Source organism: Misgurnus anguillicaudatus, chromosome 19 (genome assembly GCF_027580225.2).
Source record: "Misgurnus anguillicaudatus chromosome 19, ASM2758022v2, whole genome shotgun sequence".
Classification (NCBI taxonomy): Eukaryota; Metazoa; Chordata; class Actinopteri; order Cypriniformes; family Cobitidae; genus Misgurnus; species Misgurnus anguillicaudatus.
Genome location: NC_073355.2, coordinates 39,825,909 through 39,844,806, shown reverse-complemented (window position 1 = coordinate 39,844,806; position 18,898 = coordinate 39,825,909). Strand labels below are relative to the sequence as shown.

Below are 18,898 nucleotides of genomic sequence, written 5' to 3'. Positions count from 1 at the left end.
GGTGTAGGCAACGTCGCTCCTGGAGCGCCAACGTCCTGCCGTGTGTAAGAAACTATGGTAATACGAATTGTTATCAATCTGTCAAAAACCTAGTTACTACACTTTAACTACCATGATTTAATAATCGCTTATTTATCACATTATTATAATTGAGGGCGAGTAAATGAACGACTACTTGTCACGTAAGTGTTCCTGTAGCTCAGCAAAAGGTCACGCACACTGATAAAAAATTATAGTTTGTAATGAACTGTAAGTCTCTTTGGATAAAAGCGTCTGCCAAATGCATAAATATATATTATAAGAATTTGACACAAAATATACATTTGAAATATTTTATTTGATTTTTGTAACAAATTCAAACATAGCATGAGAAACCAGACAGCGGAGTAAAGCATTAAACCTAAGTAGTACAGGTCAAGATGAATCTGGGGCATCAGGGTTTGTTATCAGGGGTTAAGCTGTTTAAATAAGAACTATATAAAATATATATAAGTATAAATATAATATTAAATTATATATAAAAATATAAGTTAAATTTATTTATTTTACTGTACCTACTTTATTTTATATTGACAAGAGATGAGTTGCTACAACAAATGAAGTTGACTTATTTCAACTATATTTTGTAATTTATGACAACTCATTTTAAGATAAATAATAGTAAATTAAAATGACTTGTAAATCCGAGTTGATTAAACTAAACAATTTAAGGCAGCAAAGAACTTTTTACAGTGTACGTATGCAACAGAACAGCTAATATGCAACAAATGCATTTAACTCTGCATATAATCGAGAAAAAAAAATAACTAAATGATTATCATTCAGATAAACTACTTAAAGCTGCAATCCTTAACCTTTATAATAGCCATGCTTAAATTGAAATGAAAATATGTAAAGGCTGCTCAGTCAGAGATAATGACATTGTGATATTTCTTAGGCTTGACTGATGCCACTGCACAGTTTAAGCTACTTTTTATACCAGTGCTCTTCAACTCAAACACAGTCTTACACCAGTCACCCTTCTGATCGTTCCTGATATCAGTGACTTTAAATGTCTCATACGGGGGAATCAACACCTCTTTCTGATTAGGAAACTGGGAGTATTTTGACACATCAGCACCGTAATAAGTCTTGATTTCAAAACAAGATTCATTTCCGAAATTAGTGGTTACATTCTGATAAGGAGAGGAGGACGTAAATGAGCCAAAACGAATCTCTGTGTTATTGACACCTTCAAATGTAACATTGGTACCACGATAAGTTGACTTGCATCCCTGTTGCGTTTTCTTTAGAGTCTGTATTGCTTGTGTCAACCAAAAATGAAGGGAATGCCATGAGAATGTCTTGTTTTGGTATTTCTGTTTACCGGTCCTAACATCCTGATTGAATTGACTGTATACTGTAACACCAGTATACACAGAAATGGCAATTAAATGGTTTCTTTGCAGATTGTCTTTTGGTCCAGGGATGTTTTTTGTATTGTTTTCCCAAACTTTTCCAAAGCCTGATATGTTAGCACGGATTTCTTCAGTTAGATATTTTGTCTCCACCAATTTTTCAATCTTCTCTGTACAGCCTTCATACTGGTCATCAACTGAATCCGGTGCCATATTTAATGGATATATCTGTCTTTTAATACTCAATCTGTCCTATATCCAATGAGAAACATTTTAATATGCTTAGTAATAATGCAATCATGATTGTATAGTAATATACAGGCTCTTAATTCAAGCTTACCTGTCCTAGGACAACTTTACTGGTGACAATGAGAATAAGAGCTGCAGTGGTCAACATCATGATGCAGTCTAAATCCTCAGATGAACAATGAATGAAGATCAGGTATGAAAACGATAAAGTCAAGAAACTGCAAAAGACAACAAATACAACATTGGGTTAATTATTCAAATTTTTTGCACAATACTAAACTGTTCATACTGTTCCGAGTTTTTTAACAATTTGTTGAAAGAGACATTTTAAACATTTTAACTTTTTAAAGCAAGCATATTTCTGTGAATATCTAATCAGGTGATTATTACAGAATTTGATAAATATAGTATTAAGTTCAAGTTCAGTAAAGTAATAAAAGTGTATGTTAAGATATCATACCTGTATGCATGAAGAAAGAGTGGCAATGAGGAACAATCTCAAAGGGTTTTATACTTTCTGAAAGTAGTAGGCGGGTCAAAGATACCCAGTACTAAGAAAACAGCATCAGTTCTGAAAGGTCCCATTTTTTCTGTGTTTTTGAAGCTATGATTGTGTTTATGGTACGCAATATAACATGTGTTCATGTTTTGTGTCCTAAAATCAGGCTGATGTCTTCCTTATAGGGCTTATTCGCAAACACCGGAAGTCGCTAGCCGCGGCCATCTTGTTGACATAACATCTGTCCTGCCATGTGTCCTGCCCCTAGCCGCACATAGATTTGAGTCGAGGGGAGCAGTAGCCTAATGGCTTAATCTCGTCTGTATTAAGAGAAGATGAGCTTGATTATTGTGGAACAATATCAAATAGACCCAATAGCCTTAAGTAAAGATCCGTCCTTATTGCCAGCCATAACTTATCTGGATATTTATAACTATATCGTTCATACAGTATCCGCATTCATCATACAAGCACTGAAGGGCCGTTCACATTATAACTATAACGATAACTATATCATCGTCCACATCACCAAACAATACGTTTATGCTAATTCGCTCACGGCACTCGCGCAAATCACTTGCCTTTAATATTGCCTGTAATAAAAACTTTTGCAGATGTCCTCAACACGCTGCGTTTCGTGTAACTCTAAACAGTGAATCTAATAGTTTGTGTAATCTCTTCCCTTTTGGCATAACAGTTAGTTAATGTAATAGATTAAAAAGCATTACGTAGTCAATTTTCACAGCAACTGGAGGTAATCTAATGTTATAGACCTCAGCAATGAGCTTCACTGTCATTTTAAGTGGCCGTGCACTTGAAGTTCAAATAGATTTTAATGCTATCAATGGTTTATCCTTAATCAGGTGGGAAAAATCGCTCAGAAAGTGATCCCAATGATGTCGTTCATTGTATCTGTATCGTTATAGTTGACAGGCTGACAGTTGACAGACTGACAGTTTTATGTCAACAATATGGCCGCTGCGAACATTAATGACGTAGATCGAATAAGCCCTATATTATGAAGTTTTGATTGTGTAGTTTGTTTAGTGTGTTGTGATTCGACCCCAACCAACCTCGACCAGAAGATTAGCTTAGCAGAGCCATTTAAACCAAAGCTGGCGATTGACGTATTCATGTTGGCGGTGCTTAGTAAAAAACTCTTTTATTGACTTTATTGGCTGATTCATTCAATCCTCTACAGTTTACCACAAGATACACAAGATAAGTTTTACATTTTAATCTGTTTATTAGAAACGGCTTCTGGTCTCCTTTCCTTTGTATTGCAGCGTTGCTGTGTTAATCTTGCAGGCTTCCCTGAAGAGGGTCTTTGCTTTCAGTAACCTGTGTTTGCATTAATAAACCTGGTGGTTTTCTGTTGCGGGTCTAATTCCTGTCTGGGAAACCACCCCTTAGTGAAATATTCTTAAAGCAAACATTTAGGAGTACTGAAACATGGACTAACAAATTGGCAAGTTAGGGGTTATTTTTAGCCTCGAGATGTTTTGTGAATGCAGTCCCTGTTCATTGGAAAATTATGTCAATGTCACAGGTCGGAGCGGACCACAGATGTTGCGAGTCACGCCCCTTCCTAGTTTTCACCTCGGGGAGTTCCCAAAGACACCCCAATGACCAGACAAACAAGAGAAGGTAAGTAAAATTTAAAACAGACTTTATTAACTCATTCACCGCCAGCCTTTTTGAGAAAAGTTGCCCACCTGCATTTTTGTGATTTTAACAAAATTTTCACAAAATTCGTTGCAGGAAAAATTATTTTCTATAAATATATAAACATACAAATTATATCAAATTAAAGAACACACCCTCTGCTTTCAAACAAGCAATAAACAAACAAACAAACAAACAAAATGGGGAAAAAACGTTTCATTATATATTTAGTTTTTCTACTTAATTTAACCACTGAAATATGGATATTTCTCTTCAAAAATACAACATTTTGAGCAAAAAGCTTAAAGGGGACATTCCATGAAAATCAGACTTTTTTCATGTTTAAGTGCTATAATCGGGTCCCCAGTGCTTCTACCAACCCAGAAAACATGAAAAATAGCAACCTTGTAACTTTGTTTTGGTAAGGCTCTCTCTGCAAGCATGTGAATAAATAGGTCATGCGGATTTCGCTCCCCCCATGACGTAGGTAAGGGCTCCAATTATAATGATACCGCCCCTTCAACTGCGCTATCCAACCATGAGGCTACCTCGAGTGCGATAGACAGAGAGAGAAAGAATGACTGACAGCACGACGCGTTTGTATTCCATCAAACACAAACAGGAGCCTACAATCTTATAACTTGTAGTTTTAATAATCTTTCTAAAGATTCAATTAACGTTCTAAAGGATTAACGTTACCTTAGTGCAAGAGAGAGAGAGCGAGTGAGCGAACGAACGAGAGAGAGAGAGAGAGCAACGCGACGGTTCGCTTTCAAGCAAGTTATGTTGTTTAATATGTTTCTCTGAAGTTTATATAAATGAACACGAGGATTAATGCACTGCACGAGACAGAGTGAGTGAACAACGCGTATTCACTATCATACACAATAAGTAAATATGTTGTTTAATGTTTCTCTCAAGTTTCAAATGAATGAGGAGTTACAAAATAGATGAGAGACTGACAGAAACGCGAATGTGTTCAATATGTGTGCACAATAAACTTAAACATGTCATTTGATCTGTTTCTCTAAAGTTTAAGCATTAAACGCGTTGTTTTATTACAGATCATTTAAATGTGCTCGTGTGGTTTGGTCAAAAAGCAAACTTCTGAGTGTTTGTGGACGTGTATTTTATTGTAACATGCTGAAACTCATTATGCCTGTTTAAAACACTGGCAACATGAGACCTTAAGTCTTTATTTTTATTCCACAATGTTCCCCATCTACTGATAAACATGTATTTAGTATGCATAAAACAGATAATTGACTTTTTAAACTTGTTCATATTTATAATGCTTAACATCGCTCACTAACTTCTTTCGTGAGAGAATCTCCCTCGATGCTCTGTCAGCTCTACAGCGGGAGCGCTTGAGACTCGCCCACCTAGCTCGTTTGGATTTAAAGGGATACACACAAAAACGGTGCATTTTTGCTCAGCCCCATAAATTGCCTATTTTAACATGCCACAATAAATTACCTATATGGTATTTTGAGCTAAAACTTCACATATGTACTCTGGGGACATCAAAGATTTATTTAATATCTTAAAAACGTCTATTGGAATGTCCCCTTTAAAAAAATGTGTTTTTGTAAAGAAATTTATGTTAGAGATCAGACTCAGAATGACTATCAAACATAAAGAGACTTAAAATAAAACGTTATATTTTTTTAACTTCCGTTTTTGATAAATTCGTTTTGGCGCCATCTGGTGGATAAAAGCGGTATTACACTTTCACTTTGAAATTCGTCCAGAAAGGCATACTTATTAGTTAAATATGAACTCATAAATGACGAGATAACTCATCAATGGCGGTGAATGAGTTAAGTTACTTAAAAATCAATATAGGGAAGGGGGAAGGGGAGCTAAAATCCAAAAGCTTGGATGGGGACAGTCTTGGGTCTTGTCGACCCAGTCACAGGTAGGCCTTAGGTAGGTCCTTTCTTCTTTCCTCTTCTTTCCTTACAACTCTAACAGTTTATTTACGGATCTCCGGTTTGGTTCCTTCTACAGGACGCCGATTCTGGGGCTCCCGCCTTCTCCTGAACGTAAAAGAGAACCAGGGTGAGTAATTTTTGAAGGAAGAGTTGGATACCTGGGCTGCTGTTCGCCGGATGGCGATACGGAGGGACCCGGAGGTAAGTATTTCGCCGATTGTCCTAAGATGGAGGCACAGGTAAGTACTGCTGGAGACGGGGCACTCGAGCTGAGATGGAAACACAGGTGAGTATCTGCAAGTTAAAGATAAGAGACAGACACAGTGCAGCTAACAGAGGCCTTTGCTTATTTTTCCAAAAGGACAAATCGGATGACTCGTGAATATGGGCAGAACCAGGCCTGTCGTTTTGTGAGACGTTACTTTCCCTAGGGCGGTGTGCGACACAGTTTGGTGGCTCTGAACTATCCACACAAAGTAAGTATTCTCTCCGATGGCTGGGCTTTACTCTCACTCAAACGACATGTAACGTGGGCAAATAGCTCTTGGCTACAACAGGAGGTAAGTACTTTTGCTGGTGACTGGGGCTTTTACTCTCACTTGGACGATGTATAGCACAGGCAAATAGCTCTTAGCTATGACAGGGGGTGAGTACTTGGCTGGTGACTGGGGCTTTTACTCTCACTTGGACAACGTGTAGCACAGGCAATTAGCTCTTAGCTATGACAGGGGGTGAGTACTTGGCTGGTGACTGGGGCTTTTACTCTCACTTGGACGATGTATAGCACAGGCAAATAGCTCTTAGCTATGACAGGGGTGAGTACTTGGCTGGTGACTGGGGCTTTTACTCTCACTTGGACGACGTGTAGCACAGGCAATTAGCTCTTAGCTATGACAGGAGGTAAGTACTTTGGCTGGTGACTGGGGCTTTTACTCTCACTTGGACGACGTGTAGCACTGGCAATTAGCTCTTAGCTATGACAGGAGGTAAGTACTTTGGCTGGTGACTGGGACTTTTACTCTTGCTTAGATGACATTTAACACAGGCAAATAGCTCTTAGCTATGACAGGGGGTGAGTACTTTTGCGGGTGACGGGGACTTTACTCTCACAGGGGCGACGTGAACGATCTTCTCCCAGACTGGTATGCTTATGGCAGGTGGGACTACAGGAAGGTGAGTAGAATGGAATTTCCAGACCTTTAGCGGTGGTAGGTGTCCTAATGTTGGCCTGGTCAGAGGCTCCAATGACACGGTAAAGCTGTCGACTGCTGCGGTGGGCCGAACGCTTTCCTCTCCTCCAGCTGACAGGATCAGAGATCTAGACAGGGGCGAACTTTAAGGGGCTCCACGACAGACGTAAGTACTCACACCGCTAATATCTTCTCTCCACAATCAACTTTCCTTCTTACAGATATTTTCCGCTGTAATACAAAAGGTCTCACTTGCCTTGTTAGTTTTCTCCACCGCCTCCGCCTCACTAAAGCCAGGAGATTTTCCCGATGTCAGCCCGGGGTGTCAATACTAAGGTCCGAATCAGATCGTCCTTACCAGGTGTACATACAGGGGGGTCAGATGGGGCATATAATTTAGATGTTGCTTCACAGAATACAACGTCCACTTATTCTCCCAAAACTCCTTCAGCCTAGAGGTGGTCACTGAGAACACAAGCACAGCATAGCACTGCAAACCTCTTCACGTGTACACACTCACGACAAAGACATGGACTCATCCACTGCACTCCACACACTTCAGTGAATTAGGGTCACCAACCAACGACTGACTGGAATTTGTCCTGGGATTTACTGGGCGCCGTCTTCGATGCAGATGGAAAGTCAGTCGTCGCCGTCCTGACACCCCCGTTCCTTCCTTTATTCCGCGGTTTCCGGCTCACCCACAACACTCTTTCGCAGTGGGGCCGTTTTCCCACGAAAACTAGACTCACAATATTCGCCTCGTGATTCACACTCCAATAAGATGTAGCGTTCACAATTTGTGCAAGGGTACTCACAAGCAACTGCTAATACTCTCCTTTCTGTGTTTTTCTCCTTCTAGTGGCCAGCTGAATCCTCCTTTCTTCGTGTACCTGCTGTCAGAAATACGCCCTTGATGACGCTTCCGGTGAGTATTCCTGTTGCACACACTTAGAACGGATCATTCGATTATACACCTCATTACACACATCCTTCTTGCATAGTATAAATACTCAGCCAATTCCTGTTATCCTATTTCCTCCTTCACCCAGTCACTCATTAATCCTCAGCCTTCTCAGTGTTGCACTCGCTCCCACACTCTACTTCCTCTCACCAGATCGGCTAGAATAAACTGCACATTGGCAACTACTGAAGCCCCTTATATCCTCCTCCTCTTCTCTCTGTCCATTCCACGATCGCCACGTCCACATGATACGTTGCTCTACAATTTTTTATGATTAAAGTGCCGTGTTGCAGGTTAACCACCACTGTCGATTAATGGGTACATAAATCACTCCATGAATTTCAAATCTTGTAGTGTGAGATGTTTAAAACTTGAGAGAAAAATATCTGACAAGAAAATAAAATGTATATGATTTTTGTCATTATTGCACACCCCTAGTTTGTGCTGCAATGTAAAATGTACAGAGCGCGTGCCTCCTGAACTGGAGTTAAAAACCACAGGTATAGGCCAAATAAATAAAGCACTCCATTAAACGCTTGAAAACACGTTGTAAGTTAGTAATCCTATAAATGTTAATTTAAATTGACTGACTTCTTCAAACATCAAGTTTACAACATTTAAGATAATAAAATAATATAATGTACGCCACATCACTGAACAATGCTATAATGTATTGCAAATGATGGTGATGAGAGGAGTTAAACATCTAGTTTAATAACATTACAGCAAAGATAATTAAGTGTATTCTGCTCTGTTGTAACATTGCCATCTAGTGAGTGCTGTAATGTTATTAATGAAAATGTAATTACTAGTAGCCTATTTATAGACATGCATATACAACAATAATAAATGATTGGACACAAACTATTGATTTAAAGGGACATTACATGAAAATTAGACTTTTTCCATGTTTAATTGCAATAATCGGGTCCCCAATGCTTCTACCAACCCAGAAAACATGAAAAATACCAACCCTGTAACTTTGTTTTGGTAAGGCTCTTTCTGCAAGCATGTGAATATATAGGTCATTCGGATTTCGCTCCCCCCATGACGTATTAAGGGGATCTTATTTTAATGATACCGCCCCTTTATCTGCGCTATCCAACCATGATGCTGCCTCGAGTGCGAGAGACAGAGAGAAAAAATAACTGACAGCACAACGCGTTTGTATTCCCTCAAACACAAACAGTAGCCTGCAATCTTATAACTTGTAGTTTTGTCACAGGTCGGAGCGGACCACAGACTGTGTGCGTCGCGCTCCTTCCCAAGTTCCACCTCGAGGAGGTCCCAAAAGCCCCCCAATGTCCAAACAACAAGAGATAAGTAGATTAAAACATTAAACTTTATTTAAATTATTTAAAAGGTATTTAATAGGGAACGGGGAAAGGGGATCTAAAAAAAAGTCTCGCTTCTCGCCCTCAGAGGGAGTACTACGGGGCCGGGGATGTTGGAGGGGAGAAGCCTTCTCTGCGGGGCCAGGGGACAACAGGGCAAGGGCCGGGCGGAGCTCCTTTGCCCTCGGCCCACCTCCTGCGTATAAGGACTTTCCGTGGCGCGACTCGTTCCTCCTGAGGGCAGAATAAACAACAAAGTAAGTTCTTCGTTGGATCACTCACACTATGCCTTCTTTCTGGGTTCCTGTACCAGCGATAAGGTAAGTATCTTCCCTTCTTTGCAGGTTTTCTAGGGCTAGGGGTCGTCGCTGGGTAAATTAGCTTTAGCTCGTGCAAAGGTAAGTATCCTCCTTGCTTTACAGATTCTCTAGGGCTGTGGATCGTGGCTGGGTAAGTTAGCTTTAGCTCGTGCAAAGGTAAGTATCTTCCTTGCTTTACAGGTTCTCTAGGGCTGTGGGTCGTTGCTGGGTAAGTTAGCTTTAGCTCGTGCGAAGGTAAGTATCTTCCTTGCTTTACAGGTTCTCTAGGGCTGTGGGTCGTTGCTGGGTAAGTTAGCTTTAGCTCGTGCGAAGGTAAGTATCTTCATTGCTTTACAGGTTCTCTAGGGCTGTGGGTCGTTGCTGGGTAAGTTAGCTTTAGCGTGGCGAAGGTAAGTATCTCCCTTGCTTTACAGGTTCTCTAGGGCTGTGGGTCGTTGCTGGGTAAGTTAGCTTTAGCTCATGGGAAGGTAAATATCTTCTTTGCTTTACAGGTTCTCTAGGGCTGTGGGTCGTTGCTGGGTAAGTTAGCTTTAGCTCGTGCAAAGGTAAGTATCTTCCTTGCAACATCTAGTTTAATAACATTACAGCAAAGATAATTAAGTGTATTCTGCTCTGTTGTAACATTGCCATCTAGTGAGTGCTGTAAGTTAGCTTTAGCTCGTGCGAAGGTAAGTATCATCCTTGCTTTACAGGTGCTCTAGGGTTGTGGGTCGTTGCTGGGTAAGTTAGCTTTAGCTCATGGGAAGGTAAATATCTTCTTTGCTTAACAGGTTCTCTAGGGCTGTGGGTCGTTGCTGGGTAAGTTAGCTTTAGCTCGTGCAAAGGTAAGTATCTTCCTTGCAACATCTAGTTTAATAACATTACAGCAAAGATAATTAAGTGTATTCTGCTCTGTTGTAACATTGCCATCTAGTGAGTGCTGTAAGTTAGCTTTAGCTCGTGCGAAGGTAATATCATCCTTGCTTTACAGGTGCTCTAGGGTTGTGGGTCGTTGCTGGGTAAGTTAGCTTTAGCTCATGGGAAGGTAAATATCTTCTTTGCTTTACAGGTTCTCCAGGGCTGTGGGTCATTGCTGGGTAAGTTAGCTTTAGCTCGTGTGAAGGTAAGTATCTCCCTTGCTTTACAGGTTCTCTAGGGCTGTGGGTCGTTGCTGGGTAAGTTAGCTTTAGCTCATGGGAAGGGAAATATCTTCTTTACTTTACAGGTTTTCTAAGGCTGTGGGTTGTTGCTGGGTAAGTTAGCTTTAGCTCGTGCGAAGGTAAGTATCTTCATTGCTTTACAGGTTCTCTAGGGCTGTGGGTCGTTGCTGGGTAAGTTAGCTTTAGCGTGGCGAAGGTAAGTATCTCCCTTGCTTTACAGGTTCTCTAGGGCTGTGGGTCGTTGCTGGGTAAGTTAGCTTTAGCTCATGGGAAGGTAAATATCTTCTTTGCTTTACAGGTTCTCTAGGGCTGTGGGTCGTTGCTGGGTAAGTTAGCTTTAGCTCGTGCAAAGGTAAGTATCTTCCTTGCAACATCTAGTTTAATAACATTACAGCAAAGATAATTAAGTGTATTCTGCTCTGTTGTAACATTGCCATCTAGTGAGTGCTGTAAGTTAGCTTTAGCTCGTGCGAAGGTAAGTATCATCCTTGCTTTACAGGTGCTCTAGGGTTGTGGGTCGTTGCTGGGTAAGTTAGCTTTAGCTCATGGGAAGGGAAATATCTTCTTTACTTTACAGGTTTTCTAAGGCTGTGGGTTGTTGCTGGGTAAGTTAGCTTTAGCTCGTGCGAATTTAAGTATCATCCTTGCTTTACAGGTTCTCTAGGGCTGTGGGTCGTTGCTGGGTAAGTTAGCTTTAGCTCATGGGAAGGTAAATATCTTCTTTGCTTTACAGGTTCTCTAGAGCTGTGGGTCGTTGCTGGGTAAGTTAGCTTTAGCTCGTGCAAAGGTAAGTATCTTCCTTGCTTTACAGGTTCTCTAGGGCTGTGGGTCATTGCTGGGTAAGGTAGCTTTAGCTCGTGCGGAGGTAAGTATCTTCCTTGCTTTACAGGTTCTCTAGGGCTGTGGGTCGTTGCTGGGTAAGTTAGCTTTAGCTCATGGGAAGGTAAATATCTTCTTTACTTTACAGGTTTTCTAAGGCTGTGGGTTGTTGCTGGGTAAGTTAGCTTTAGCTTGTGCAAAGGTAAGTATCATCCTTGCTTTACAGGTTCTCTAGGGCTGTGGGTCGTTGCTGGGTAAGTTAGCTTTAGCTCATGGGAAGGGAAATATCTTCTTTACTTTACAGGTTTTCTAAGGCTGTGGGTTGTTGCTGGGTAAGTTAGCTTTAGCTCGTGCGAATTTAAGTATCATCCTTGCTTTACAGGTTCTCTAGGGCTGTGGGTCGTTGCTGGGTAAGTTAGCTTTAGCTCATGGGAAGGTAAATATCTTCTTTGCTTTACAGGTTCTCTAGAGCTGTGGGTCGTTGCTGGGTAAGTTAGCTTTAGCTCGTGCAAAGGTAAGTATGTTCCTTGCTTTACAGGTTCTCTAGGGCTGTGGGTCATTGCTGGGTAAGGTAGCTTTAGCTCGTGCGGAGGTAAGTATCTTCCTTGCTTTACAGGTTCTCTAGGGCTGTGGGTCGTTGCTGGGTAAGTTAGCTTTAGCTCATGGGAAGGTAAATATCTTCTTTACTTTACAGGTTTTCTAAGGCTGTGGGTTGTTGCTGGGTTAGTTAGCTTTAGCTTGTGCAAAGGTAAGTATCATCCTTGCTTTACAGGTTCTCTAGGGCTGTGGGTCGTTGCTGGGTAAGTTAGCTTTAGCTCATGCGAAGGTAAGTATCTCCCTTGCTTTATAGGTTCTCTAGGGCTGTGGGTCGTTGCTGGGTAAGTTAGCTTTAGTTCATGGGAAAGTAAGTATCTTCTTTACTTTACAGGTTTTCTAAGGCTGTGGGTCGTTTCTGGGTAAGTTAGCTTTAGCTCGTGCGAAGGTAAGTATCTTCCTTGCTTTACAGGTTCTCTAGGGCTGTGGGTCGTTGCTGGGTAAGTTAGCTTTAGCTCATGTGAAGGTAAGTATCTTCTTTACTTTACAGGTTTTTTAAGGCTGTGGGTCGTTTCTGGGTAAGTTAGCTTTAGCTCGTGCGAAGGTAAGTATCTTCTTTACTTAACAGGTTTTCTAAGGCTGTGGGTCGTTTCTGGGTAAGTTAGCTTTAGCTCGTGCGAAGGTAAGTATCTCCCTTGCTTTACAGGTTCTCTAGGGCTGTGGGTCGTTTCTGGGTAAGTTAGCTTTAGCTTGTGAGAAGGTAAGTTCAGAATTTAAATCCATACATTACCGCAACCATCCAATGCAGCAAGAGGCGAGGGGCTTTGACGGACTCACGGCCGGGGCCGACACGCTACGTCCCGCTGAGTAAACTCCAAACGGCCAATGACCGCACGTCCTCTTCCCTAGGCAGGCGAAGATCTAGACAAAAGACAGGAGTCATCACACATTTGTTGTTGTAGGGAACGTACGTAAGAACGCCCAGGTTCCCTTGGTCCCTCCTCAACTACCCCTCTGCTGCTCGGCGGCCAATGTAGCTATCAAACTCCTCACCGTACCTCACTCGTTGTTTCCACGTAACTCCTGCTGGACACCGCTACAGAGCGTAAATGAGTTGGGTGGGCACACACCGTCACGGCGGCCCCCAATGGCATCCACAGGGTTCAATCCCTCCTAAGGTGAGTACGAACAACAAGGACACAGCACAACACTTCAAAAGCTTTGTGTACTCACGTCAAATTAAATCACTCACTCTGCTGAAATAGGTTGCTGAAATACGTCTGGGATCTGTGAAGAGAGAAGAAACACCGTTCAAAGTCAAGTAAGAGTATCTTGTAATTGAAACGTACCCATCGGCACCTTTTGTTGTTGTTGTCTACATTTCCCGGCAGTTTATGTGCCAATGCAGCTGGGGTGTCGTCCAGACCCCCGAAGCCACAAGCCCATCGTACGTGGCCCCCCACCCCGTGTCTGAAGCATCTGTGCATACTATTGCATGCCTGGAGACCTGTCTCAGAGGCACACCGGCTCGGAGAAACGCACGGTCTAACCACGGAGAGAAAGTGCGACGACACCCAGGTGTAATGATAACACTGTGAATGCCGCGCAGCCACGCTCTCCTCGGGACTCGATCGTGAAGCCAATGCTGAAGCGGTCGCATATGAAGCAGTCCGAGCGGAGTTACAGCTGCAGCTGCTGCCATATGACCCAAAAGCTTCTGAAATTGTTTCTGCGGGACCGCGCTCTTGCTCTTGAATGTATTCAGGCAAGTCAGAATCGACTGTACACGCGCTTCTGTTAGACGAGCTGTCAAATCGATCGAGTCCAGTTCCATCCCGAGAAAAAAAAAAATCTGCATGGGGCAAAGCTTGCTCTTTTCCCAGTTGACCCAAAGACCCAAATGAGCGAGGTGTTTTAAAGTTAAATCTCTGTGATCGCACAGCGTCTGACGAGTTTGAGCTATTATTAGCCAATCGTCCAGATACGCGAGAATGCGCACACCTTTCTCTCTCAGGGGTTTTAAAGCCCCCTCCACTACTTTGGTGAACACGCGGGGTGATAGAGAGAGCCCGAATGGGAGGACTTTGTACTGGTATGCTCGCCCCTCGAACGCAAAGCGGAGAAACGGCCTGTGCCGAGGGAGAATCGATACGTGGAAGTACGCGTCCTTCAGGTCGATGGATGCGAACCAATCGTTTGGACGAATGCATGGAAATATGCGTTTGGGCGTCAGCATTTTGAACGGCATTCTGTGAAGTGCACGGTTCAGCGAACATAGGTCCAGGATCGGTCGCAAACCGCCGCTTTTTTTGGGTACAATAAAGTAAGTGCTGTAAAACCCCGACCTCATCTCGGCTGGAGGGACCGGCTCGATCGCGTCCTTCGACAATAAGACAGCGATCTCCGCACGGTGGACGTGCGCATCGGCAGCTCTCACCGAGGGAAGCAAACGCCGGAGAATTTGGGGGGACGCCGGGCAAATTGGATCGCATATCGCATAACCGAGACGAATCGTGCGCAAAAGCCAACGCGACGGGCTGGGAAGCTGTTCCCACGCCCCCAGATACCAAGCGAGGGGGACTAAAGGCACGATCGGTGTACCCGCGGCGGGCGCAACGGAGGTGATCGCCGGTGTGTGCGTAATGGCCGCACCGACAGCAGTGTTGTGTGTGATAACACTCACTTGAGTCCGTTGCTGGGTGAGTGCGTAAGGGAGGCTCTGCTGAAGGCACCTCACACCACTCGATGCACCCTCTGGCGAAGGAGGAGGGAGACGATGGGTTATGAGCCCGTAGCTGTCTCCTACCGCCTGAGAAGTTGGAGAGCGTGGTGGGGTTATGAGCCCGAGCGTCGCTCTCGTTCTCCTCTGATGAGTCGGAGAACGAGGGGGGGTTATGAGCCCGCTCGTGTCTCCGGCGCTCATCTGAAGACCTAGAGATGGAAGTGGAATTCGCTCTTTTTGTGAAATTGTGGGTGCCGACTGAAAAGTCGGCGGAACAGAAAATTGAAACAAAAGATTCTCCAACCGGCCCTCCTCCGGTGGGGGGAGTGGTGCCTTCACCATCTCCCGAAGAGCGATCCCCTCCATCTCTAGGTCGCCCGTCTCAGGGCCGCTTCGATCTCCTCTTTCCACCCTTCGAAGCGGGCTGGGCGGGCGGGCTGCTGACGACCGGTTCCTCGCTTCTTGGAAGAGCCCCAGGGAGGAACGGAGGCGGCCGCCGCAGGACGCCCTCGGCGAGGAGCAGGCTGAGGCGCCGACATGGACGGGGCAGGCGCAGGACGCTTCCGGCGTGGCATGATCTGGGCGATGGCCTGCTTCTTGGCCGCGGAGAATTGCTGGGCAAACTCCTCGACCGTCTCGCCGAACAGGCCGGTCTGGGAAACCGGAGCATTCAGGAGCCGGGTCTTATCAGCGTCCTTCATGTCCGCCAGACACAGCCAGAGATGGCGTTCCTGGACTACCAGGGTAGACATCGCACGCCCGACGGCACGTGCGGTGACCTTGGTCGCACAAAGCGCCAGATCCGTAGCCGCACGCAGTTCGGAGAACTCCGCCGAGTCGTGACCTCCCGCGTGCAGGTCCCTCAGAGCCTTAGCCTGGTGAACCTGCAGCAATGCCATGGCATGCAGGGCAGAGGCTGCCTCCCCACAAGCCTTGTAAGCAGCACCGGTCAGCGCCAATGAGTGCTTACAGGCCCGTGAGGGGAGAGTAGGCTGGTCCTGCCAGGAGGAAGCGACACCGGCCGGACACAACTGCATCGCGACCGGCCGCTCCACTGACGGGATACCATTGTACCCCTTGGCATCTCCACCCTCGAGAGAGGTGAGTGGTGAAGGCTGAAACGGCCAGTTCCGGGCGGAAACGGGGTTTTCCACGACCGTGTCAGCTCTTCATGCACCTCGGGGAAGAAAGGCACCGGGGGCGAGGACTGAGAAGCCCTGGCACCCCCGAAGAACCAATCATCGAGGCGGGACGGTTCAGGTGGGGGAGGTTTAGTCCACTCCAAGCCGACCGCCTCCGCCGCCCGAGCGAGCATGGCTGCCATCTCGGGGTCGAACGCAGAACATTGCGTGGAGGCTCGACAGAGCGCGAGGACACCGTAGAACACGGGCCGCTCGTCTCCATCGGGACCTCCGCTGGCAACGGATCAGGGCGCTGGGAGCTGCTGGACGAACCAGCAGACTGACCCAGCACCGTTATACGGAGATCATCCTTCGCGAGTCTGGTAGCTGCGCCCTTAGCAGCACCAGACTTGGAAGGCGGGGGCCGTTGCCAGAGGAACGACACCCGTCTCCGCAAATCCGCCATAGTCATGCCCTCGCAGACGGAGCATGAACTATCACACAACGCTGCCTCTGCGTGCTGGAGCCCCAGACACGAAAGACAACGCTCGTGGCCATCCCGGAGGGCGATGAACACACCGCATCCAGAAACGGAGCACGGACGGAAATCCATCTTTAAAAAGACGACCCCGTCCGTGACACGAATGAGTGGCTGTCTTTAAAAAGACACAAAGCTCAAACGTGCTGCTCTTTCATGGAAATCACTCTTTTGTGCGAGCTGGTGAAACACACAGGGAGAGGCAAACACACTCACTCGAACTCAAGTCCTAAAAAAAAGAGACAGAGAGAGAGAGAGAGAGAGAAGGGTGGAGAAAACACTGCGAGCCTCCGCTTAGGTGTCTTTGCCCAACCAACTTCAGCAAGCTGAGATCTTTTCTTCCCCTCACAGAACAGGATCTACGAAGATCAGTTGAAAGCTTCTCGAGAGCAGATGTCTGCCGGCTTCGAAGCAATAAAGCTGATTTGGTATTATGCACCTGCGCCTTATATATGCACCTGGCGGGGCGGCGCCGGCATTATGCAAATACCTGCATGCCAAGTTCATTGGCGTTTCTGATAGTTCTCGAAGTAGATAGGTCACCCGCGAAGCGGTTCCAAATTCATCTGTCACGACGTGACGTCGTAGTGACCGACTGAAAGGGAACCCCACATCACAGGTAATAATGCTTGTTAATTTATCATAATGTATTTCTACCACACTTTTTAACAATGTTACATTGTTTTAAATATATTGTACAGTAATATACAGACTCATAATTCATTCTTACCTTTCCTAGGACAACTTTAATAGTGAGAATGAGAATAAGAGCTGCAGTGGTCAACATCCTGATTTAGTCTGAATCCTCAGATGTTCAACGAATAGAGATCAGGTATGAATATAATACAGCGAAGAAGCTGCAAATGACAACAAATACAGTTTGTGTAATAAATCCAAAATCTTTGCACAATAAAAAAACAGAATATCACATCTTCTTATAGTTTTAAATTTACAAATGAAGAAGCATTCAATACACTGTATAAAGAGCCATTTTAATTGACGACTTGGAAGTAAACGACCACTGCTATGATTGGATAACATTTTTTTGTAGTCAAACTTACTTTCAATACTTATTTAATCTCATGTGTACTGTGTAAAGATGAAACTATGACTGTGATAGCTCTGTTGTGAGAATTAGACATTTTGACGTACAGGTTAATAAAAATTATTTTATAATCAACACGTAGTCACGTCAGACACTTTACACCCTGTGCAGTAGCTAAACGACCTCACATTTTTCTGTTTTCAAAGCTTTGATTGTGTTGAGGTTGTGCAAAATAACATGTGTTCATTTTAAAGGTAGGGTTTCACATTTTGAAAAATGCTAACAGTAGCCGACTAGCAATGAAATCACGATCCCACTGTCCATTCAAATCGCCATTCCAAAGTCACGCCTCTTTTGAAACACATGAACACGCACAGATCAGACGTCCACATCTCATGTCTCATTCACCAGTGAAAAAACTTTGCAGTACAAATTGAAAAACATTACCAAAATAACCAACATAAACAACTGGTTTACATCAGAATAAGTTAAAGCACACTTTCTTTTGTTAAGACGTAGTAACTTTATTGTTACGCTAATCCGTAAACGAACACAAATTTCATAAGCAACACAATGTTTCATCAAAGTAGAATATCTGAATCCATCTTAATACAAACATATCGCGTACCTACCATACCAAAATAAACAGTGCAACGACCCTTTCAGACCCTTTGCCTCCTGCAGCTGTTTACATCTCGTGGTAAAGCAGTAAAGTTACCGATTTTAATTTGAGTTTTTGCTCTTTGCTGATCCAGGCAGTTTTTACTGTGGTGGTTATAAAACATGTTTTTCGTTTTGTGGCTCCTGTGCAGGTTGTCATTTCAGCAGAAAAGTTTGCCATTCTCCCTCTGTTTACAGACAGGAGGTGAGCGCACGTGAACGCACCAATGAATGACGTATGGTGTCTGGGTGGACTAGCTTGCGTGGTGGACATTCAAATTACGCTTAGCCTACGTATGAGGGACAAAAAAGGCAACGTCCGTTCGAACCAAGATCTACAGTATGATAAGTTGAACATTTTTTTGGTCCAATGCCTTTCACAGATGACATACATTTCTACAAATACATTTAAACAACTTAACATAGTGATTGCTTTTAGGATGTGAGGAGACTTTTAACCAGCATAACAAAAAATGTTTCTAAATCAAATTAGATACCCTACCTTTAACACAATTTACTTATCTGGGTCAAATAGTTTAGGATTTTTTCATGGTTTGTCCTGAAAGTACAGCTTAACAGAGTAAAAGGGAAACCACAGACAAAGGTGGTGTTAAGTTTTACATCTTTTCATAAAAAGCACATAGTGAGGATGAGTAAGCTGTGTATGGTGAGACTTTTAATAAGGCATATGTGTAATTGTAATACCTTTAACCCTGCTAGTCATAGTTTTTTTTAATAAAAACATGATGTAGCCAGTGTTGGGAACGT

The 18,898-nt window shown here is 43.9% G+C and overlaps 1 protein-coding gene across 1 annotated transcript; it reads right to left on the bottom strand.

The window, feature by feature from the left end:
• Positions 1-902: 902 nt before the first annotated feature.
• On the bottom strand, positions 903-17,212 carry LOC141350846 (GPI-linked NAD(P)(+)--arginine ADP-ribosyltransferase 1-like). Its single transcript, XM_073856679.1, has 6 exons — positions 17,156-17,212; positions 13,108-13,217; positions 6,825-7,045; positions 5,903-6,038; positions 1,738-1,864; positions 903-1,649 (listed from the first exon to the last, which is right to left on the bottom strand). Exons 1-6 carry the CDS (start codon positions 17,210-17,212, stop codon positions 903-905), a joined length of 1,398 nt encoding a protein of 465 aa, XP_073712780.1.
• Between the last annotated feature and the right edge of the window lie 1,686 nt (positions 17,213-18,898).

Coding starts and splice junctions, on each gene's coding strand:
- LOC141350846 (XM_073856679.1), bottom strand. CDS start 17,212: ATGTTGACCACTGCAGCTCTTATTCTCATTCTCACTATTAAAGTTGTC. Junction 7,046..13,107: donor GAGTTACGTGGAAACAACGA/GTGAGGTACGGT, acceptor TGATCCTGTCAG/CTGGAGGAGAGGAAAGCGTT. Junction 1,865..5,902: donor TCCGGCGAACAGCAGCCCAG/GTATCCAACTCT, acceptor TGTCTTTTGCAG/TTTCTTGACTTTATCGTTTT.